This window comes from Topomyia yanbarensis, chromosome 2 (genome assembly GCF_030247195.1).
Source record: "Topomyia yanbarensis strain Yona2022 chromosome 2, ASM3024719v1, whole genome shotgun sequence".
Taxonomy (NCBI): Eukaryota; Metazoa; Arthropoda; class Insecta; order Diptera; family Culicidae; genus Topomyia; species Topomyia yanbarensis.
Window position 1 is genome coordinate 259,361,274 of NC_080671.1, and position 20,162 is coordinate 259,381,435.

The 20,162-nt window shown below is 36.3% G+C and overlaps 1 protein-coding gene across 1 annotated transcript; it reads right to left on the reverse strand.

Annotated features, from left to right (window-relative positions):
- Window positions 1-1,111: 1,111 nt before the first annotated feature.
- On the reverse strand, window positions 1,112-2,155 carry LOC131680275 (uncharacterized). The gene has a single exon (XM_058960993.1). The coding sequence runs from the start codon at window positions 2,153-2,155 to the stop codon at window positions 1,112-1,114; it is 1,044 nt and encodes a 347-aa protein (XP_058816976.1).
- Window positions 2,156-20,162: the final 18,007 nt, after the last annotated feature.

The window sequence follows — 20,162 nt, forward strand, 5'->3', positions numbered from 1 at the left end:
TGCAAGTCCATCAGAATGGAGTCGAAAGTCGGCATTTTGAAGGGCGTTCTATTTATGCATCGATTAGGCCCCCTCAGGTCGATCACTAATCGAATGTCCTCCTTTCCCTTCGGAACAACCAATAGTGAGGAGCAAAACGATCTGGCCATATCATTTGTAACTAGTTCAATTATTCCGGATTTTAGTAATTCATCTAGCCTTTGCTTTGTGAGCTCTTTGAACGCCGGTGGAATATGCGTGTAAACAATTCGAGCCGGAGGCTTCTCTTTGTCATAGCTCAAATGAACTGGGGGAATATTGAATTTTGGGAACTCCCTAGTGTCTGACACCATCAAAATGTTTGTATGATCCAATTCACATTGCCAGAAAGATTCTTCGTACACCCCTAGTGGCACTGATAAACCAACCGCAAGAACACCATACCTAGATGCTGTTTGGAATCCGAGCAACGCTCGCACTTCTTCCACAACATAAAATTTTTCCAATATTTTTGGTCTTTCCTTCGATATGTATAGCTCTGCTGTAAACGTTGCAATTACCTTTATTGATCCTTCGGTTGCATATGCCTTCAGCAGTTTATCTGTATCATACCGTAGATCGTATAATCCACTGAATGCTTCTTCACTAGCTAGTATCATATCGAACGATGCTTTTGTAATCGTGTTTACTTGCGCTCCGGAGTCGATGAAAAATTGTATCTTAACTCCGGAAACAAAAGCGGAAATGATAGCATCGCTCTCCTTCGGACTTTTGTCTGTTATCATATTTATCCCGCTGTTACGCTCGGTTATGGATGATTTGTCAGCGAGTAAGTTCGATGTCGACATCTGTAATAATAATTAGAATATCTGTCTTTATATATACTCGTATGCCAATCGTATACTCGATGTATTTTTTTGTGTGCATAGAGTTATCTTATTTCGATTTGTTTGCTGGTTTGAAAATTTTATTATTATTATTTTTATTCAACTGCCAACTTAAAAAAAAACATATAATGATCGTTGATGAAGTTTTATTGTTTCGTAGTGTAATTCATATAATATCAAAAACAAATCGTCCCTACAACCACCATGTACAAAAATAAGATCACTCTACTCATTGCTTGTAAAGCCTATACTTCATTGTCGTTTTTATCTGATACCTTATTTTCCTCTTCTATCTTATTTTCTCGCTTCTTGACTACAGCCACCTTGGGGGTTGGTTCATCTGTGGTCTCATCCCAGGAACGCTTCAATGGTCCTCGATTCTCCTGTCTGGCCTCAGGCCGTTCAGAGCACACACGGGCGATGTGACCTCTGCGTTCACAGAATCTGCATACTTTATCCATAACAGGACATTCCGATGGAAGGTGGTAGATACTGCCACATCTCCAGCAACCCGTAGCTCGGGAAGGTATCGAACGATCACGTCTTAAACCATCTCTGTCCTTTTCAACACCACGGTATCTGGTAGGCTGGCCATTGCCACGCCAACGCCCCATGTAGTTTGTACGAAACTGGTTTGAGCGTTGCCCAAATTTTTGCATAACAGCATGCTCAGAAACTGCAGCTACCGACACTGTATGTGGATGATGATGATTTCGTTGGAACTCCTCTTCATTTGATTTTTCGATTTCCCGATCTCGAACTAAATTTATGAGATCGTTTAGGCATCCTTGGTTCACCCAATTTCGGTGAGCTAAAATCCGGATACGGCTATCGTTCGTTCCTCTAGTGATGGTGCGTACTATTGCCTCCATATGCTCATCACTAGTGTATCCGCAAAGTTTGGCAGCAGCTCCAACACGTCTTACAAAATTTATGTTGCTCTCATCAGCGTTTTGTTCCATGGTCATAAGTTTACTGCGTTGTAGAAGCGTATACGTTCTGGACCCGAAATAACTATTTAAACGACTAATTGCATTCGAATACGGCGCTGTGTTTTCATCGGGCATTCCTTGTGACGTCACTGTGCTGTTCAATACTTCCAACAATTTGGGTCCTGCCTTTATTTTAAAAACTCCAATCTTGGAACGCTCATCCGATACATTAATTAAATTTAGTGATGCTTCCACAATATCCTTCCAGTGTTCATATGCTCCTTTGTCGATATCGCTTTCACCTTCCGAGGGTTTGCACTCGGGAATGTTTAATGTACTAATTGACATGTTACACATTGTTGACATCAACAGTGATTCGTTTTCTGTAATAGGCTAATCATCGCGAATTGTGCTCGTTCTAGCCTGATGAAAATCATCCTCTAATGTGTGCATCGACAGTGATCGAATAAGTTTATCCTTTTCTGTACACACCTTTCGCAATTTCGTTCGAAGCGAACTGTTCTCTGCTTTGGCAGCATTTAATTCTTCCTGCAACTTTTTCTTCGACATATTTCTGAAAACGAACAAATATTTTGTCGCATTATTTCATGTAACTCTTAACAATTGTTACAGATGTTGAACTATTACTGCTTTTGATATGCATGTTACTGTAATGAACTATTTTGTTTTGCTAACGTTAATATAAATACAATTAATACACACGTATGGAAAATGATGCGCGAGTGTACGTGAGCAGGAGAGAGAATTTAGCCAAAGCCAAAGCTATTTTATTTAGAACCATCGCCTATTTCCATCGAGGTTCTCTACGCATTTTATATGTTTCTGACTGGCACTTCGTCTTGTCGAACCGAAGCACAATATATTTTGGGAATCATCGTCTATTTCCATCGAAGTTCCAACAAACATCTTATTACACTTTATGGTACTTTGCCCTGATCAATCGAAGCACATCTGCCTCAATAATATTTCACATATTTGCACATATTCACCGCGTTAACAATAAAATAACGCTAACCAGATTCGCCAGACCGATTTTTCAACAAAAACACCGCACCTTAATGCCGATTAAAATACTTACTTTCCCTTTGGAATGACTGCGCCATTGTCGTGATTTCTCTTGCCTTCCTCAGCCATCTTGCTGGGTTCGCAAAGTGATGAGCAAACCTTCCGTTTCAAGCTTAGACATACGACTGACGAGATAGCATTGCGAATCCGTTCGCTTCCTCTGCTATGGTCACACAGAGACTCACTGTTTCATAGCTGGCCACTTTAGTTTCTTCCAGTGGCGGCGCTAAGGGGGGGCGAAGGGGGCAAGCGCCCCGAGCGGCAAAATCAGGGGGCGGCATTTCCTGCTCAGCAAATTTTAATATTTTAATAATAGTTCAAGTTTTATTAAGCTCGATAAAAATCAAGTGCGGGTGAAACGCTTGAATGTACATTATTTTCGTGTCTGTTGACGATTAAAAAGGTAGGGGATCGGGACTGACGGATGCGATCGAACAAAACTATACACATATTCATCAGTCTCGAAAGATTCAACTAAGATGAGTTTCCGAGCGCACTTGAAGTTGTGGAAGTATGCAGACTAATTCGCTGGAATTAAACCAAGAAGCTCTATCATATACAGGGTGTTAAGTGTTCATCGTTAAGAATCTCTAGAGAGGCGATAGAGAATCATATTTGGCGTCAAAAATCATGCTACACAAACTATCAAATCTCAACTGTTACCAAGTTATTCAACTTTTACCGTAAACAGCTTGTTTGTCTTTTAATATCTTTAACTCAAAAAGTATACTTTGTGTTTTCAATCTTTTAATTCCATTGGATAGGTATTTCCTTTCCTGTTACGTGTAATGGATACGTTGGTCCAGCATAGTCGATAAGACAACCGGTCTAATAAGTGTTCTATAGAAGGTTAGTTTCGTGCGGTAGCGTACGTTTTTCGACTAAATGATTTTTTTTGGAACCGGCGATTAGCAAGGGGTAAACAAACTAACATTTTTGTTCACTGATTTCTAGACAGAAGATTATCCGAGAGCTTAAAAACGATAAGGCAGTTGTGAAGACAAGACGCACCCAGCGTTTGAACAATTTTTTTTAGAAATTACTTTACAAATTTATTCTCAGTCCGAAATATCATATTTGAATTCAAAAACAAGCAAATAATTGCATATTTTTAGATCACTCAAAAATTTTGAAGCGAGCTAGAATTATTTAACATGAATTATTTATTTTTTCCTTATTTTATATGTCTGTAGAAAAAAGCCCCACCTTGTCTCACTTCTGTGGGTTACGAATGAGTCTTAACTATATGTTGTACCGTATTGTGAACATCTACGGTATCACTCTGTGCACTCACACGCAACGTGAGTGCCTACACGTGGAGTTCATCATAGCAGGCCTGTGCCGCAAAATAAAATAAAAGAATGTAACTTTTAAAGTGATCCAGAAAAGGTTGCAGGTCTGATCAAATACAATACAAACCTACGTTTGATCAAATTAATATACCCTTAAAAGATTGATTTGTAGCAAAAAACTTTTTCTCGGGTCTAAACAATTAGTTACGCGGTCATTTGTTATGTTCTTTTGTTAAAAGTATTATGCGGTATTTTTCATAACAATCAGTTGAAAAATGGCATTGTAGCTATTCATTTTTTCTCCAAATTAGAAACTTGCTCGCATGAACTTTTAAGGGGACTGTTTCATATAAAATTAAAAAAAAAGGTTTTTTTGCTCGATTCCTTATACATTTAAAAGTATGTGTGTAAACTTTGAAATTAAAATTAGGAAAAATAACGGAAGTTACGATTATAGAATGCCATAGTGCGCGCAATGCCTAACTAATCTCTTAAGAGTTCATGCAAGCAAGTATCTAATTTGGAGAAACAAAAATTAACTTTACCATTTTTAACCGAATTTGGAGATAAACAGATCGTTAAATGCAGAACTAAATCTCTCTAAATTTTTTAATAAAATATGAATGTTGAGTAATTTTCCTAGTTTTCATGAAAAAATCGCAAAATATTGATTGTTTACAAATTGTTGTCCCAAACCCGCAGAGTATTTTAAACAAAAGAACATAACTTAGCATACCGTTGGAAAAGTCTTTTCTTCAGAACACAGAAATCGAAAATCGGTTAACAAATGAAGTGTAGTATTTTTTTAGCGGCAAAGGTCCGGAAATACGAAATTTGCAATATATCAAGATTTTGAAGGAATACAACATTTTTCATACATTATTTTGAATTGCATTTGATGAGATCTACAACCTAATGTAAGTCACTTGAAAAGTACAAAATCACTATAGCACCGTGTTATTTGTAATTTGTATTTGTATTTGTATTTGTATTTGTATTTGTATTTGTATTTGTATTTGTATTTGTATTTGTATTTGTATTTGTATTTGTATTTGTATTTGTATAAAAAAAAAGTCCAACTGACAATTTGTCTTAATGAACTATACTAAACTAAGGTAAACTAAACATAATTAAAATAGTGACAATACACGACGACGAAACTGCGAAGAGTTCATGACGAAGTCGAAAATTTCAGCAAACTCGTTGAAGCGACGACTCATTGCTAAAATTGGACTATTGGTAGCGTAGTTAGTGCTGCGCATTTCAGAATGCAGCAGGGCTCGAGGGCGAAGAGAACGGGTAGGCGCGTAGAGGTTGATTTGCGCTAGTAGCTCCGGATCATCATATTCAGCCAGCAGAATCTTTGACACGAAGGTAGCTTGCGCTGCATGTCTCCGGCGTGTTAAAGTATTAAGTCCTAAAAGACGACAACGGTCCTCGTACGGTGGCAGGTTTAATGGATCGTTCCACGGCAATTCACGTAACGCATATCGTATGAATTTACGCTGGACTGCTTCGATCCTAAGGCTCCACGTAGCTTGATACGGGCACCAAACGACGTTTGCAAATTCCAACTGCGGGCGCACCAATGAGCAATAAAGAGCCTTGAAGCATAGAGGATCCCGAAATTCGTTGGATATTTTGAAAATAAATCCCAGCAAACGATTGGCTCTGTCGATGGTCGCTGAGACGTGATGAGTATACGTTAGCTTATCGTCAAGAATGACTCCTAGATCCTTCACGTGGTCAACGCGTTGTAGTAGAGTTCCTGCGATGTTATAGTTGAAGGTAACCATATTTCTCGTTCGGTAATAGCTGATGACAAAACATTTTGCAACGCTAAGGACCATCATGTTTCTTACACACCAGCTATAAAAGGTGTCAATAAGATGCTGTAGCTCACGGCAATCGGCTTCATTCCGTATAACAAGAAAAAATTTTAAGTCGTCGGCAAAAAACAGCTTTCCTCCACGGCTTAGAACGAAAACCGCATCGTTCACGAACAGTGAAAAAAGTAGTGGACCTAGCGTACTACCTTGAGGAACTCCGGAAGTGTTGAAAAAGGATTCTGAAACAATATCGCCAATTTGAACAACGATTTCACGGTGCACAAGGTAGGATCGAAGCCAATGGCAGAATCTAGTAGAACACCCTAGCTTATCAAGCTTTGTTATCAGTATCTCATGATTAACTCTATCAAAAGCTGCCTTTAGATCAGTGTATATTGTATCCACCTGCAATTTCTTAGACATTTGTTCCGTGCAAAATGACGTAAAGCAGACGAGATTCGTCTCGACTGAACGTCCTGGGAATAATCCGTGCTGAGATGTACTAATGTAGTGTCGACAAGCAGAAAATAACGCCTCGTTGATAATTGATTCAAAAACTTTAGATTTGACTCCTAGCGAAGAGATTCCGCGATAGTTCGCTATGTTGCGTTTGTCACCTTTCTTGAATACCGGGAACATAACTGAGCATTTCCAATCCTCAGGAAACGTTTGCTGCTGAAGCGATAGGTTAAAAATATATGCAAGTGGTGTTACAAGTAAGTCCGAACATTTTTTCAATACAGTTGAAGGTATAGCACTGAGGCCGGGTGCATAAGATGACTTGGTTTTCCGAATTGCAGATATAACCATTTGTTCAGAGACAGTAAACACATCCAAATCAACAGCACAAGCAGGAACGTCGCGAGAGGCATTTTCGAGTTCGTTTGCGGTTGGCGAGTCAGTTGAAAAAACACTCGAGAAGAATCTGGCAAACAGCGTACATTTCGCCACAGTTGTCGTAGCTTCTTCGCCGTCGTAAAGCATCCTTGATGGAAGTCCAGTTTCTTTGCGCTTCGTGTTGACAAATGACCAAAAGCCCTTCGGGTTTCGGCGTAGATTATTCTGGATGCGGTTTACATAGCGTTTGTACAGAAGCTTGTTGTAACAACGATACTCATTACTGGCTAAAGTGAACATGCGCTTAGAAAGAGGACACCGACGATTTGTGTACGCACGTAGGGTTTTTGCTCGAGTACGTTTTAGCTTTCGAAGAGTGCTGTTTGACCAGGGTGGCTTGCTAGGAGGCTGACATTTAGGCACTGAGGTCTCAACACAGTTCAGTAGTAGTCGCTTGTAGATGGCAACTGCAGCATTAACACTCACTTGGGCATGCAGTACACTCCAATCAATTTGCGACAGAGAACTGCGCAGCTTTACAAAATCAGTTTTGCGAAAGTTGAGACGGTCGACAGAAAGAGTTTCTATATACTGAACTGATCGAATAGTGCCAATTGAGATTTCAAGCGCGGGATGAAAGTTGTCAAGTGGAACAATCACGCTGGATGCTTCATTGACGGAACATACAGGTATAATAGTTTCACTAACAAAGACGAGATCCAGAAAGCGTGACTGGTGGTTAGGAATCATGCTTACTTGACTTAGCCCGTTGAAAGCAAATCCGTCCAGTAGCAAACGACAGGCGATGTTGGTTGTCGAAGCAATCGGGTCCGGGTAAGCGTATCCGTGTCGTGACGGCACCCAAATGAGTCCTGGCTGATTGAAATCACCAAGGACAATCATCACGCCATCCGCGCCAGCTTGTGAAGAAGCGTTATTCACAGCATCCATGTGAAGTTGCATGATATTGCAGTCGAGTCGCTTTTCAGGAGGAATATAGACAGAACCAATATAAAAGTTCCTCGATGGAGTTGTAATTCTAACCCAAACAGCCTCAACACTGGTTAAACTACCTACATCAATCTCACATGAGGCAAATGCGGTAATCCTCCAAAGGCAAGAAGAAAGTGAACATTGTGATAATTTAGTATGAAAAGGTTATCTATATATATATATAAAAATCAATGTATGTTTGTATGTATGCCCGCTAACTACGTCTAAACTACAAGTCCGATCTTGATGAAATTTGGCATACGTATTCTTTTCCCCAAGAAGATGTTCATGGAATGTTTTTTTGGGGGGGGGGGGGGGTACACTTAGCTTTAGGGTGGGGGGGGGGGTTGTTTTTTAGGCAAAGAATTATTTTTATCTCCATATTTATTAGTATTTGACATATGTATTTCTCCCACTGAGCCGATGGATGATGGGAGTGGACCAAGAAAGGGGGGGGGAGGGTTCTGAAGTAATCCTTATCTATTCATTCAATGTGATTATTAGCGATGAATTCAATTTTGACATAAGTATTCCTTCCACTAAGGAGATGGTCATGAGGTGGTTTTTGTGAACGATGGGAAGGGTGAGAAGTACCTAATCCGAGGAAAGGGAGAGGGGGGGGGGGGTGTACTGAAGAACTTTTTTTAGCTATATATATTATATATGATTTGGCACCAAAACGGTGGACATGATTGTTGGTTTCGGAATCTGAAGGAGAGGGAGGGTTTCTGATGCAATATCTATCAATTACTTCAAAAATCTAAAATTTTGTTGCATGTATGTTTACCAGCACATAAATGAAATGGCAAGAATTTATTTGATAGAGATCTATTACGCGAATGACAATATAATACTGATGAATTGCATGAATTTGTCGAAAATTAAATTGAAAATTGAACCTGCGATCGCTTCATCTGAAGTTAAATCAACATTGCTGGATTATGGACGAACAGCTCTGCCCTAAAACAGCCACTAAATCTTGCGCTTGTGGAAAACGTTACTTACAATATCAATCAAAATTCGGATGTAAGCAAAATGCTGAAAGAATGCAACACTTATATAGGACGAATTCACGATGACCCATAAAAGGAACTAATCGAATATTTGGTAGCGTGGTCCGCGATCTTCGTCAAATTTTATCCGTTAAGCAGTTCGCTCACGAGGCGACAGGACACAAGCCACAAAAATATTCACTATGGATTTTGATCTACCTATTCCAACGCTGTTGCTGTTGCCGCGTTGGAATAGGTAGAACAAAATCCATAGTGAATATTTTTTGTGGCGTGTGTCCTGTCGCCTCGTGTGCGTACAGCTTTAGTCGACACCTACTGATGAAATCAGTTCTTGCTTAAGGGGGTAGGATTATTGTTGAAAAAATGTCGTGCTTAAAAAAAATTGGCGATACCGAGAGTGTTAGTCAATTCAGACAATAATGCAACATTTAAGCAATATTTTCCTTAATGTTCACCGCAAAATATTGAAAATCTTCAGGAGACACCACGAATAAATGCGATGTACAGAATAACTTTAAATCTACTGAACCAAATTATTTGAAATTTTGCACAGTTCTCCTTCATATCATAACATCATTAAAGATTATAACTTTGTTCACAAAAATAAGTTTCATGATTTTTTTTAGCGAAAATTGCATTTTTAGCTGCAGAATGCTATAAAAAATTAAAATATTAAGGAAAAAAATAAAAGCTTCGATCAATACCTGGGGATATGTAGGAGAACTGTACAAACCTTGAAAACGATTGGTCCAATATATCTTGATTTATGATTTACACCACAAAGCAAGTTTTAAACGAGATGCCTCCAGAGATTTTCTGTCACTGGCTCAATTTTTAGTATTCTGCTATGATATTTGAAGATATACTGTTCAATTGTGCAGTAAATATATGAAAAGTGAATGAATATACTAACACTCTCTGTATCGCCAAAATATTTTTTTAAATGCACCATTTTTTATGAATTGACTTTACCCACGTCCACCAACACTCCGTTATGTCTTCGTATCATTGGAAATATGTTTCGAAAACAGAACTTTGCACTATATGTGCATACTTTTATTGAATGATTCTTATAGTCACCTTCGCAGGTTAATTCGCCAAAAAAAGTTAGATATATGAGTTGGGAAAATGTTAATCGATGCAACAATAACTTGCACCACATTTCCACATGATTTTGTAACATAATACAATCTGTTGAAATTGTCTTCAATTTCATACACTACTCCATCCAAAATAAAATCGATGGTAATTCTGTTACGCATATAAATCTATGGATTATCGTATTGAATTATTTAATTCAGTCGATCCACCATGCTTTCAGGAGTATTGGTTTCATACGTTACCAACAGAGCAGTCTCCGTCAGACGAAGGTTTTTATATTTAATCGAAAAAAAGTTCTTTCTACGAATTTTTGCGATTAAGGAAGTTGCTTAAGGTGTAATTTGATAAAAAATATTCGAAAATTGACAATAACTTTGTTGTGTCGAGAGCTACAGATTCATCGTTGTTATAAAAATGTGTATTTTATCGCTTTTAACAACTTTGTAGAAGACACTTTTAATAATATAAAGTAATCGTAAAAAGTTATATTCGAAAACTGTTTTGATGGGGTCTATCCCAAGCAAACCTACATATCTCGCTACTGTTACTATATAGAGCTTTAGTATCTTCAGTAAAGATTTTCACAATAATATTTTCTAGAACTTTACTGAAGACAGTGAGCTTCTAGCTAAATTATTTGGGGAAATAAATTTTATATCTCACTTTTAGGGGATTAATCACTCAATTTATTATATCAAAACATGCATCTATTTATATCCAGAAAATTCTTCGAAAAAATCCATTCTCCAAAACCAATATCAGGAGTTATTAAATTTTGGTCGTGAAAACGTCGTTTTGCAACACTGTGCACCGCATGTGTTGCAATTGAAACTTTGTGTGCCTATTATATTAGTTACTGCGCAACATCGACCCACCACAACTGTGCTTTGGTTGAAAAATTTCATTTAAGCGACCATTGTAGCTAGAAAATATAAAGGAGCAGATGTACCTCGAATTCAAATGATATCAATGGATTTCAAACGATTGTGTATAGGAAAACAGAGCAATTAATTTAATTGTGCTCCAGGTGGTCAAACTAAGAACATTGTCTATCCGCGATCAAAAATATTTAGTATTTTTAGTATTTTTAAAATATTTCGGTGTAGGGTGTAGCGGTGTAGCGAAGCGCACCGGGTTACAGCTAGTATTTATATAATATACATTAATCCATTCTTGTCCGACTTTTCCCTGGTCCATATACGGCTCCAAAACAATTTTTCATCAAAACTGTGGGGATCAAGGAGCATGAAAAATGGCAGCACTGCTCCAGCGGGATCTAGGCAGACAAATTGCAATTACTTCAGTTCTACGAATAATACGTAGAGGAACCCGGGGCTATTCGGACCTACTTAAGCAAATCGCCCTTTTAGGTAAATAGTTGTGAAAAAGTTACCGACCAAAAGTCCTAATTGTTAGTTTGAAACCTCAGCTACATTTTGGTGCCATTAAAGGTTCATTTGCACCACTCAATGGCAGCGCTAGGCGATGATTTGCAAACCTCTACCTTTTTCCAGCCAGGGGTAATTCGGACCTCCCTACGGGGCAATTCAGACCGTCATTTTTCTTTAATTTTTTTACAATGGAATTATGTTTACCTATGAATTAGTTACAAGAGACACTCCTTAAGAAACAAGAAAAAATGCTTTACAAAAACTTAATCTGGTCTGTCGCAGCTGTCGATTGGCGGGCCATGTATTTTTTTTGCTGTGGCGTGTGCAATGGTGTGCGCAGCCGCAAGCCACTGAACGGTGGTTGACGGAATAGGGGGACCGAAATAGGAATAGCCCCGTACGCTCATATCGCACAAAAGTGGTGAGCGTCTCGAAAATATATGTTTTCACCCAAACAAAAATCATTCCATAAAATAGGAGCCTCAAGCTTTCCAAAACACTTGCCTTTTATTTTTTCACTTTTATTGGTTGCTTTAATCCCGGTTTTTCCATTATAATGATTTTTGTTTTGAGAATAGCACAACAACGAAACACGTTATTACTCCTTTCTACAAAGAACAAAGAACCAACTTCAGCTCTCAAATTTAATGTTTCAGGATAGCGGTTCCATGAATTTGTACGATAGTTAGAAAGTCTTACTATTTTCTGAGAAATCGAGGGGGCCCGAATTACCCCCACTGCCTTAATAGCCCCGGGTTCCCCTATATATGCTAGTGCTCAAATGAAATTTAATAATCTCAACAATTAATTTAATAATCTCAACAATTAATTTTATAAGCTAGTCTTGCCTTAGCCAAAACTTATAGTTATAGATAGAAATGGGTTTAATGGTGTTAAATGTATATCAAGTTTCTCTGATCGTTTACCTAGAGAATTTAAAAAAAGGCATGGTTGATCGCCAGTAATTCACAAGAATTACATTTTAAAATGATTTGTCCCATTCTATGATCAGTGTTTTTAAATATGTATATTTTTAAAACACATTATTTTTTAAAAAATTATTGTGATGCATTCAATAGGATTTTTTAGCAACTTCGCGATTTTTTTTGTCGTTATATAATATTAAAATTAATTAATCCTGCACTTAATTTGATTTAATTTGAATCTTGCACATTTCATACCTTAATTTTATATTTAGGGTAATTATAACTAATATCTTATATTTTATAAAGGATCTACCAATAGCGCGACGCTAACATGTGAGCGGAGTCATAGCGCCACCTTTTGCGAGCAAATTTATGCGCAGCACTACCGCCATGAACAAATATTGACAATAAAATGTGATAAAGTTCATTTTCATGAAGACATTTTCTAATACTTTTATCATATTTGTTTCATATAGGTGGGAAAAAATCGAACTCATTTGAAAAATCATTATAAAAGGGGCGGCAAATTTAATTTTTGGCCCCGAGCGGCAAAACACCTCGCGCCGCCACTGGTTTCTTCGATCTTATTTTCACTGAGTAGGGAGAGGAATGTGTGATATACAAGCAAGATTTCCAGTGCGACCAGTACAACGAATTATTTTTTTATTTCGTATAATTATGGTTTCTTTTATTTTACATATAATATTTTGACCTTGCTCTCTGCAGCTCTACAGAACCCACTGCATTTGTGATGAGGCCATTCTGTGTTAACTATTAAATTGCAGCGAAATGAAAAGCGATAGGGCTAAAGTGTCAAATAACAAGTTGTAGGGAATATTAAGGGGCACCAAATGATAAATAGTGACGATGAATTTAGTTGATTAATAATTAGAATAATTACAAAAATCACCAAAATACGCAAATTTCGAGTTATTTTACTAGTAAAAAGTCATGTAGTACACTTAATTAAAAGATATCTGTACATACATCGAAAGGAAATTTTCTCAGCTTTCCAATGAAGCCCTGATAATACCGATATAAAGCATATTTTTTAGATTAGAGTCTTTTAAGAACTTGCATGCCAATTACAGGAAAAGTTTAGAAGTCAAATTACAAGGAAATGAAAAGAGATAGGAATATTATGTTGAAGAACAAATTAAGAATCGTCCTCATTCCCAACTTTTGGATAATAGATATTGCTATAATCATAATTCATTATTTTGAGAAAATTAACAAAAACCTCAACAAAAACACTAACTTTTAATTACTTTACAACTTAAAGGTAATTAAAACTATTATCTGAAAAATATGAGGACATTATCAGTTATGTGTCCAACAAAAAAAACACCTTTAACAGGCCGAGGGTACCCGGGTACCCACAAATTAAAATGCTCATAACTATGGCTGCCTTTAACCGATTTGGACACTTTTAGATGTTTTGGATTCAGGAACTCGTCCACTTTTTGATTCTGTACAATAGAACCGGAGTAATGGATCTGGTTTTTGGTAATCCGGATTTTCCGGAGTAATGTTCCAGTACTAGGATATGATTTGTAATTGTTAATAATGTACTAGCAATATGATTATAAAAACGTGTTTAATCCACCTAACAGTGTGATGAGACACTTCTTATAACTCTTATCACTCTTCGGATATTATATCGTTTGAGAGCATTTAGAACTTGATGCTTCGCGATGTTTTTGATAACACATACTACATGGGATAGTGGAAGGACTCAGAGAATCGCTCAAATCAGCATAGGACAACATCAGTGCTAGAAATCTCAAACCAAATCAATGGGAAAGTGAAAAAATGGCCCTTAAAATAGACATACCAACGAATTATTGTTAATGCTCTGTTAATAAAATATCTATATTGTGGTGGGAAAACTGAATTTTCCTAAAGGGGTTATATATTGTACTGAAACAAAAAAAAACATTTTTTTTTTTGAATCGATTTGAAGTTTATATTTTACTCAAATTTCCAACGCGACTGAGAACTAAGAAATCAACGCTTTTTCTTGAAAAGGGCGATACTAGCAGTGATACCATTCAAAGAAAATCAACAGTGTATATTTCCAGACTTGGTTTTATTTTCTATTTAAGAACTATTGTATTTTTTTTGCATCCTAGATTGCATGATTCAGTGATCGAAACCCAAAACTTTATAAAGTATTTGAAATTATTAAATTAAAATTTGTTTTTGCTATTGAAATTGACAAAATGATAGTATAGCCCCTTTGGCGATTGTTTACTTTTTCGGTCCCATCTATCAGCATTGAAGTATCGCCCTTACGTTTTTTTACAATAACTACCGTTTTACACCACCGATTTCGTCCGGCTTTTTTCAATAGAGATCATTGTTACTATTTACAGCTGGTATCAGTTTGATAATCCTAAAAAATACGAAAATAACAGTTTCGCCTCTAAACTGCTAGCAAAAAAAGTATCGCCCTGTTTGTTTGCATGGAGCGTGGAGGGCGAAACTTTAAATAAACAAACAAAAATACAGTTTCGCCTGTTATACTTTTTGCTGTAGTTTAAGAAAGCAGTATCGTAGAATCCAAATTTTTAGGTTAATTTGTTGCGTTTCAAAGCCCTCATTCGCATGTAAGAAAAAAGCCCTATGTTTACATTTGTAAGTATCGCCCTTTTCACAAAAAAAGCGTTGAAATGAAATCGCAGCTCCTGATATCACGCTATCTCTGAAGTACATGCGTGCATAGTTTCAAATTTTACTTCGACATCGACTTTTTCTAAAGGTGACTTCCCAGTAGTATTCTTGATTTGAATTATTATCGCTAATCCTAATGCAAAAGAACAAATAAAAACCTCACGAAAACGAACCGTTTGGGAAAATCATCATCATTACTGGAATTTTCATTTCCACGAAACTTTTCGATAACCTTCCGTCACTTGCGTTAATGCACTGGGTGCACAGTAGGGTGACAGGAAAAAAATGGCCCCTATCGGCCCACCTCTGCGTCGATTCCTAGTCCCACCAGGAGTACTTGCACCAAATTTGAAGCAAATCGGACAAGTCTAACTACCGGACCAACGGGCCTGAAGTTTGTATGGGAATTTTCAATAATTTACATGGAGAAAACCCATCAGCACGCATTTTCGCCGCTAGGTGGCACTGTATGCATCGTATTATCACTGTAAGTGAAAATAAGAAAGATAATTGAATTGTCTACAACTTAGTCGAAGACTGCAAGTAAATCCGACTTTGTTAAAAGAAGTTATTAAACTTTTAACGAAGTGATGTCTGAGTCAGTTTTGCATGGGGCCTAATAGCGCATAGTTGTGTATCAGTACTCGATTCACACGAACTAAATATTTTTGTGAAATAATCGTTAGGTTTAGCTCAATGGTATGTTCAGAAGAATTATAGTAAATATTACGAGTCATGCTTTAATTAGAAAATTTTAGTTCCACCTGTTACCGCATAGAGGGCGCCAACACTAACTTTTCAACGGAGAGAGATAGAAATTTGGTGTCTTCTACAAAGTTATAGAACAGGCATTTTTCAGTATTTCTTCTAAACATCTTGATACTCTATCTCTCTTCTATGAAAAGTTAGTAGTGGCGCCCTCTATGCGGTCACAGATGGAACTAAAATTTTCTAACCAAAACATAACTCGTATTATTTACTATAATTCTTGTAAACATACTATTCGGCTAAATCTAACCATTATTTCACAAAAATATATAGTTCGCGGGACTCGAGTGCTGATACACAACCATGCACTGCTAGGCCCCATGCAAAACTGACTCAGACATCACTTCGTTAAAAGTTTAATAACTTCTTTTAACATAGCCGGATTTACTAGCAGTCTTCGACTAAGTTGTAGATAATTAAATTATCTTTCTTATTTTCACTTACAGTGATAATACGATGTATACAGTGTCCCCTAGCGGCGAAAATACGAGCTAGTGAGTTTTCTTCATGTAAATTGTTGAAAAATCCAATATAAACTTCAGGCACGTTGGTCCGATAGTTAGACTTGTCCGATTTGCTTCAAATTTGGTACAAGTACTCCTGGTGGGACTAGGAATCGACTCAGGGGTGGGCCGGAGTTTTCAAAAATTCATCATTTTTCATTTCTAGTGCACAGTGCTCTAAAAATCTAGCGAAATCGTCTTAGGGCACCAGCGGGTGTGTAAAGAATACTAAAAATTAATTTCTATTCCATAATTTTCAGTTCAGCAATTCGAGAGATCGTGCTCACCGCAAGCCATGAAAAATAGACTACGTTGTGAAGCGATGGTCACTATTTATTAAAAAATCACGGTTGAATAAAAAATAAAACTATTAAAAAAATTCAAATAGTTTATAATTTTCACAAACTTATTAGGAAAAATTGTTTAATAAGCTTTCGTAATATTGCGTAGGAAAAAAGCTGAAAATTTGAAAATAAATCTGAGGATTATGATTGATTACAGAACTCTGGAATTTTCTATTGGAATGTTTTCAGGCAGGAATTTGATATTGATGCTATTAGACAACTGTGAAATCAAGATCAATAGATCAGTTACATATCAGGACCCCATTCCGACAATTTATCAAAAGTCCTCATGATGTTTACAACACCAGGTTATCAATCTACGGATCAGATAATTGTTGTTGTAATATTGAATTAAATCAGTCAGCATCAATAAATTTTCAACTGCAATCCATTTTTTTTTGCTGTGGTGGGGGGGGGGGGGGCTGTATGGTGTTAAACCCCAAAACCTTCTCTTGGCTACGCCGTTGCTTGGAGTTATTTATTTCGCTTTTCATTTTCCGAAAGGTTTCAGATCGATCCGATGGTCATAAGTTAGAAAAATTGCAGTCAGAAGGTTCGCACAAATGAACATTTTTGCACTGATAAGTTATCAAGTTCCTTCCAGACAACTTGGAAATGTTCGGTGATTACTTCTAGCGGTTGTAGATAGAAAAATGAAATACAAAATTCGATTTATCGAAATAATGTTTGGCTTATTTCAATGGATTATTACTATATTCAACAATAAATAGGCGACAAAGAGTAATCCACAAACAACAAGCCATAACTTTTAAAGTATTCAAAATAGATATTTGAAGTCTTTAGTGAAGTTATTCGCAAAAGTAATAGCTACAAATTTGCTGAAGGCATCATTTCGATATAATCACTTCCAAGAAAATTTGTGAAAATATCTCGCTCATAGGGGGATTAATTAGCAAAAGCACAATACAAAAAGAAAGGGCATATTATCTCCATTAAATTCACTGAAGATACAATTGACCTAAAATAAGCCGTTTTGGCGTTAATAATAGATTACATGTTTTTGGTCATATTTCTGGCAATGGGAAATGATAGAAATCTTTCGTCCGCATTTAATGTTAAATATCTCTTTTGATAATAGTCCGATTTCAACAATCTATAGCTTGTTCGAAAGGTATTCGTTAAAGCTGTCTAAAAACATATAAATTGGTAATCTGTATTGTCAATTCCGGCAGATAATTTAAAAAAACTGCAAAAAAACGCCATTTTTACGCATTCAAACATTCATATCTTACAAACTAAACATCAGAATCAAAAACAAATTAATAGCGTTCATACTGTTTTTTAGTTCTTTCATTTAAAATTGGTTTGGATAAGATCGGTTCAGCCATTGCTGAGAAACACGAATGAGAATTTGTCCGTTACATACACACACACAGACATTGTCCCAAACCGTCGAGCTGAGTCGATTGGTATATAAGACTCGGCCCTCCGGGCCTCGGAAAATATCTTGAAAGTTTGAGCGAATTCTATACATTTCTTTTATAAGAAATGTAAAACTCTTCAAATCGTCTCGGAAGTCTGTTTTTTATTGTTAGGGTCCCTATGGCAATTTGAAAAATGGAATTGGAATGGAATGGCCACTCACGGCCCCACGTGAACCTGCTCCGGAATGTCCGTTCCGGGGTCAAATCAACAAATAGTTCCAAAACCACGAGATACAGCCTACTGATGCAATTCCAAGAATTTTGATACCCATATTGCTAGTATTCCATTGAAGTTCGCAAATAGTACCCCTGCACAGGAACCTGCTTCCGGAAACCCGGATTCCACGGGAACCGAATTAAGTAACCCGATTCATTTTTACCAAGTCCAAAAGTGGATGAGTTCCTGAATCCAAAACGGCCAAAAGTATCGAAATCGGTTGGATATTACCTTAGTTATGGGCATTTTAGTTTTGTGGGTACCCGGGTACCCACGTCGGCCTGTTACGTAGTAAAAAAATTCAGGAGCCCCTCCTCACTCCCACCCTTACTATATCAACAATATTATTAACCCAAAAGCTTGACTTAGTGAAGTTTTAAGATGTCACAAAGTTTCAATTTCCAGCTATGGATAAAACATAGGAATTTCATTAATTGAAACTTAAAAAGGTACCCGGGTACCGCGTCGGACACACAACGGTTATTCAATAGAAAATTGACTTGTACTTAAAATGTCACCTTTCCAATGGCACTAAAAGATTTAAAATACGAGGTATACTTTTTGAGTTGTTTTAAGATAAATAAGCTTTTTACACAAAAATTTCAATAACTCTGTAACGGTTGAGATTTGATGGTATGTGTAGAACGATTTTTTGCTCCAAATACAACAGCAAATCACCCTTCGAGAGATTCTTACTCATGAACCAAACACCCTGTATATATTATCACTTTTTAACATTCCTTAATTTTTTATTTTAATCAATCCATTTACTTCTTCTTTTTATTCATTTTATCAAATCTTTTCGTTTTGTTTATTTGATTAGTTTGTTCTATTTATGCATTTTATTCAATTCATTTTTTATTAGTTTTATTCTTTTCATTCATTCCAATCATTTTATTCATTTCATTCGTTTGATTCATTGTATTCACTGGATTCATTAAATGCATTATATCCATTTGATTCGATTGATTAATTTGATTAATCTGATTCATTTTGTTCATTTCTTTAATTTTATTCATTTCATAATCAGTCATTCCACTTATTTATTTCATTAAATTTGTTAGTTTGAGTCAATTTAATTTGTTCAATTAATTTTGAAACTATTTTTAAATATTGCCTAATTATTTATTTAATGAGCTAATCTAATTTGATTGATGCATTTTAATAATATGATTTATATTATTCATTGTACTCATTTAATGAATTTGAAAACGTTATGTTTTTCATTCTTTGCTTTATTTTTTTATTTTGTTTGTTTTATTGATTTCCTATATTTTATTGAGCTTATTCGAAGTTTCATTCATGTAGGACGAGAAACTTCAAACTAATGAATGCATTCTACAAACTAATGAATTTTTCAATAGTGACATGTGTAAGAAATGTGTCATCTCACTGCTAGGTGGATTAAGTAGGTTTTTTAAAGAACTTTTTCCTTCCAAAATGTACATCATAGCAGTTACCTTTATTATACACCATAAACAAATCAGTTCATTAGACTAATTCCACTGATGAAAGTACCTCAGTTAATTAAATTAGCTATAAAACATTATTTGTATTTCGATAAATTGAACAATGAACTACAGTGCATACATAAAAAAAGACAAATTGAATGTTCCAGTTTCCCGATGACTAATTAATCCTCTAGTTCCCAACACCGCCTCTAGGCGGTCTCTATAAAAATCTAAATAAAGCTACTAAAATATGATTGTATGTTGTCATCCGCACTAGCATTTCTTCGCAACGCTCACACCCTTCATACACATACATTATTTTAATGTTCGTAGCTTTCTGTCAAAGGCATTTGAAGCTCAAAGTTGAAAATTCGAGGAAAACGTGGAAAAAAACTATTTTGTGTTTAGTGGTAATCTTCATTAAACAAATTTGAACTGTTTTTGAAATTTCAATAACAAAAAAAATATTTTTGAGTAGCCTGTTACTAGCATTTC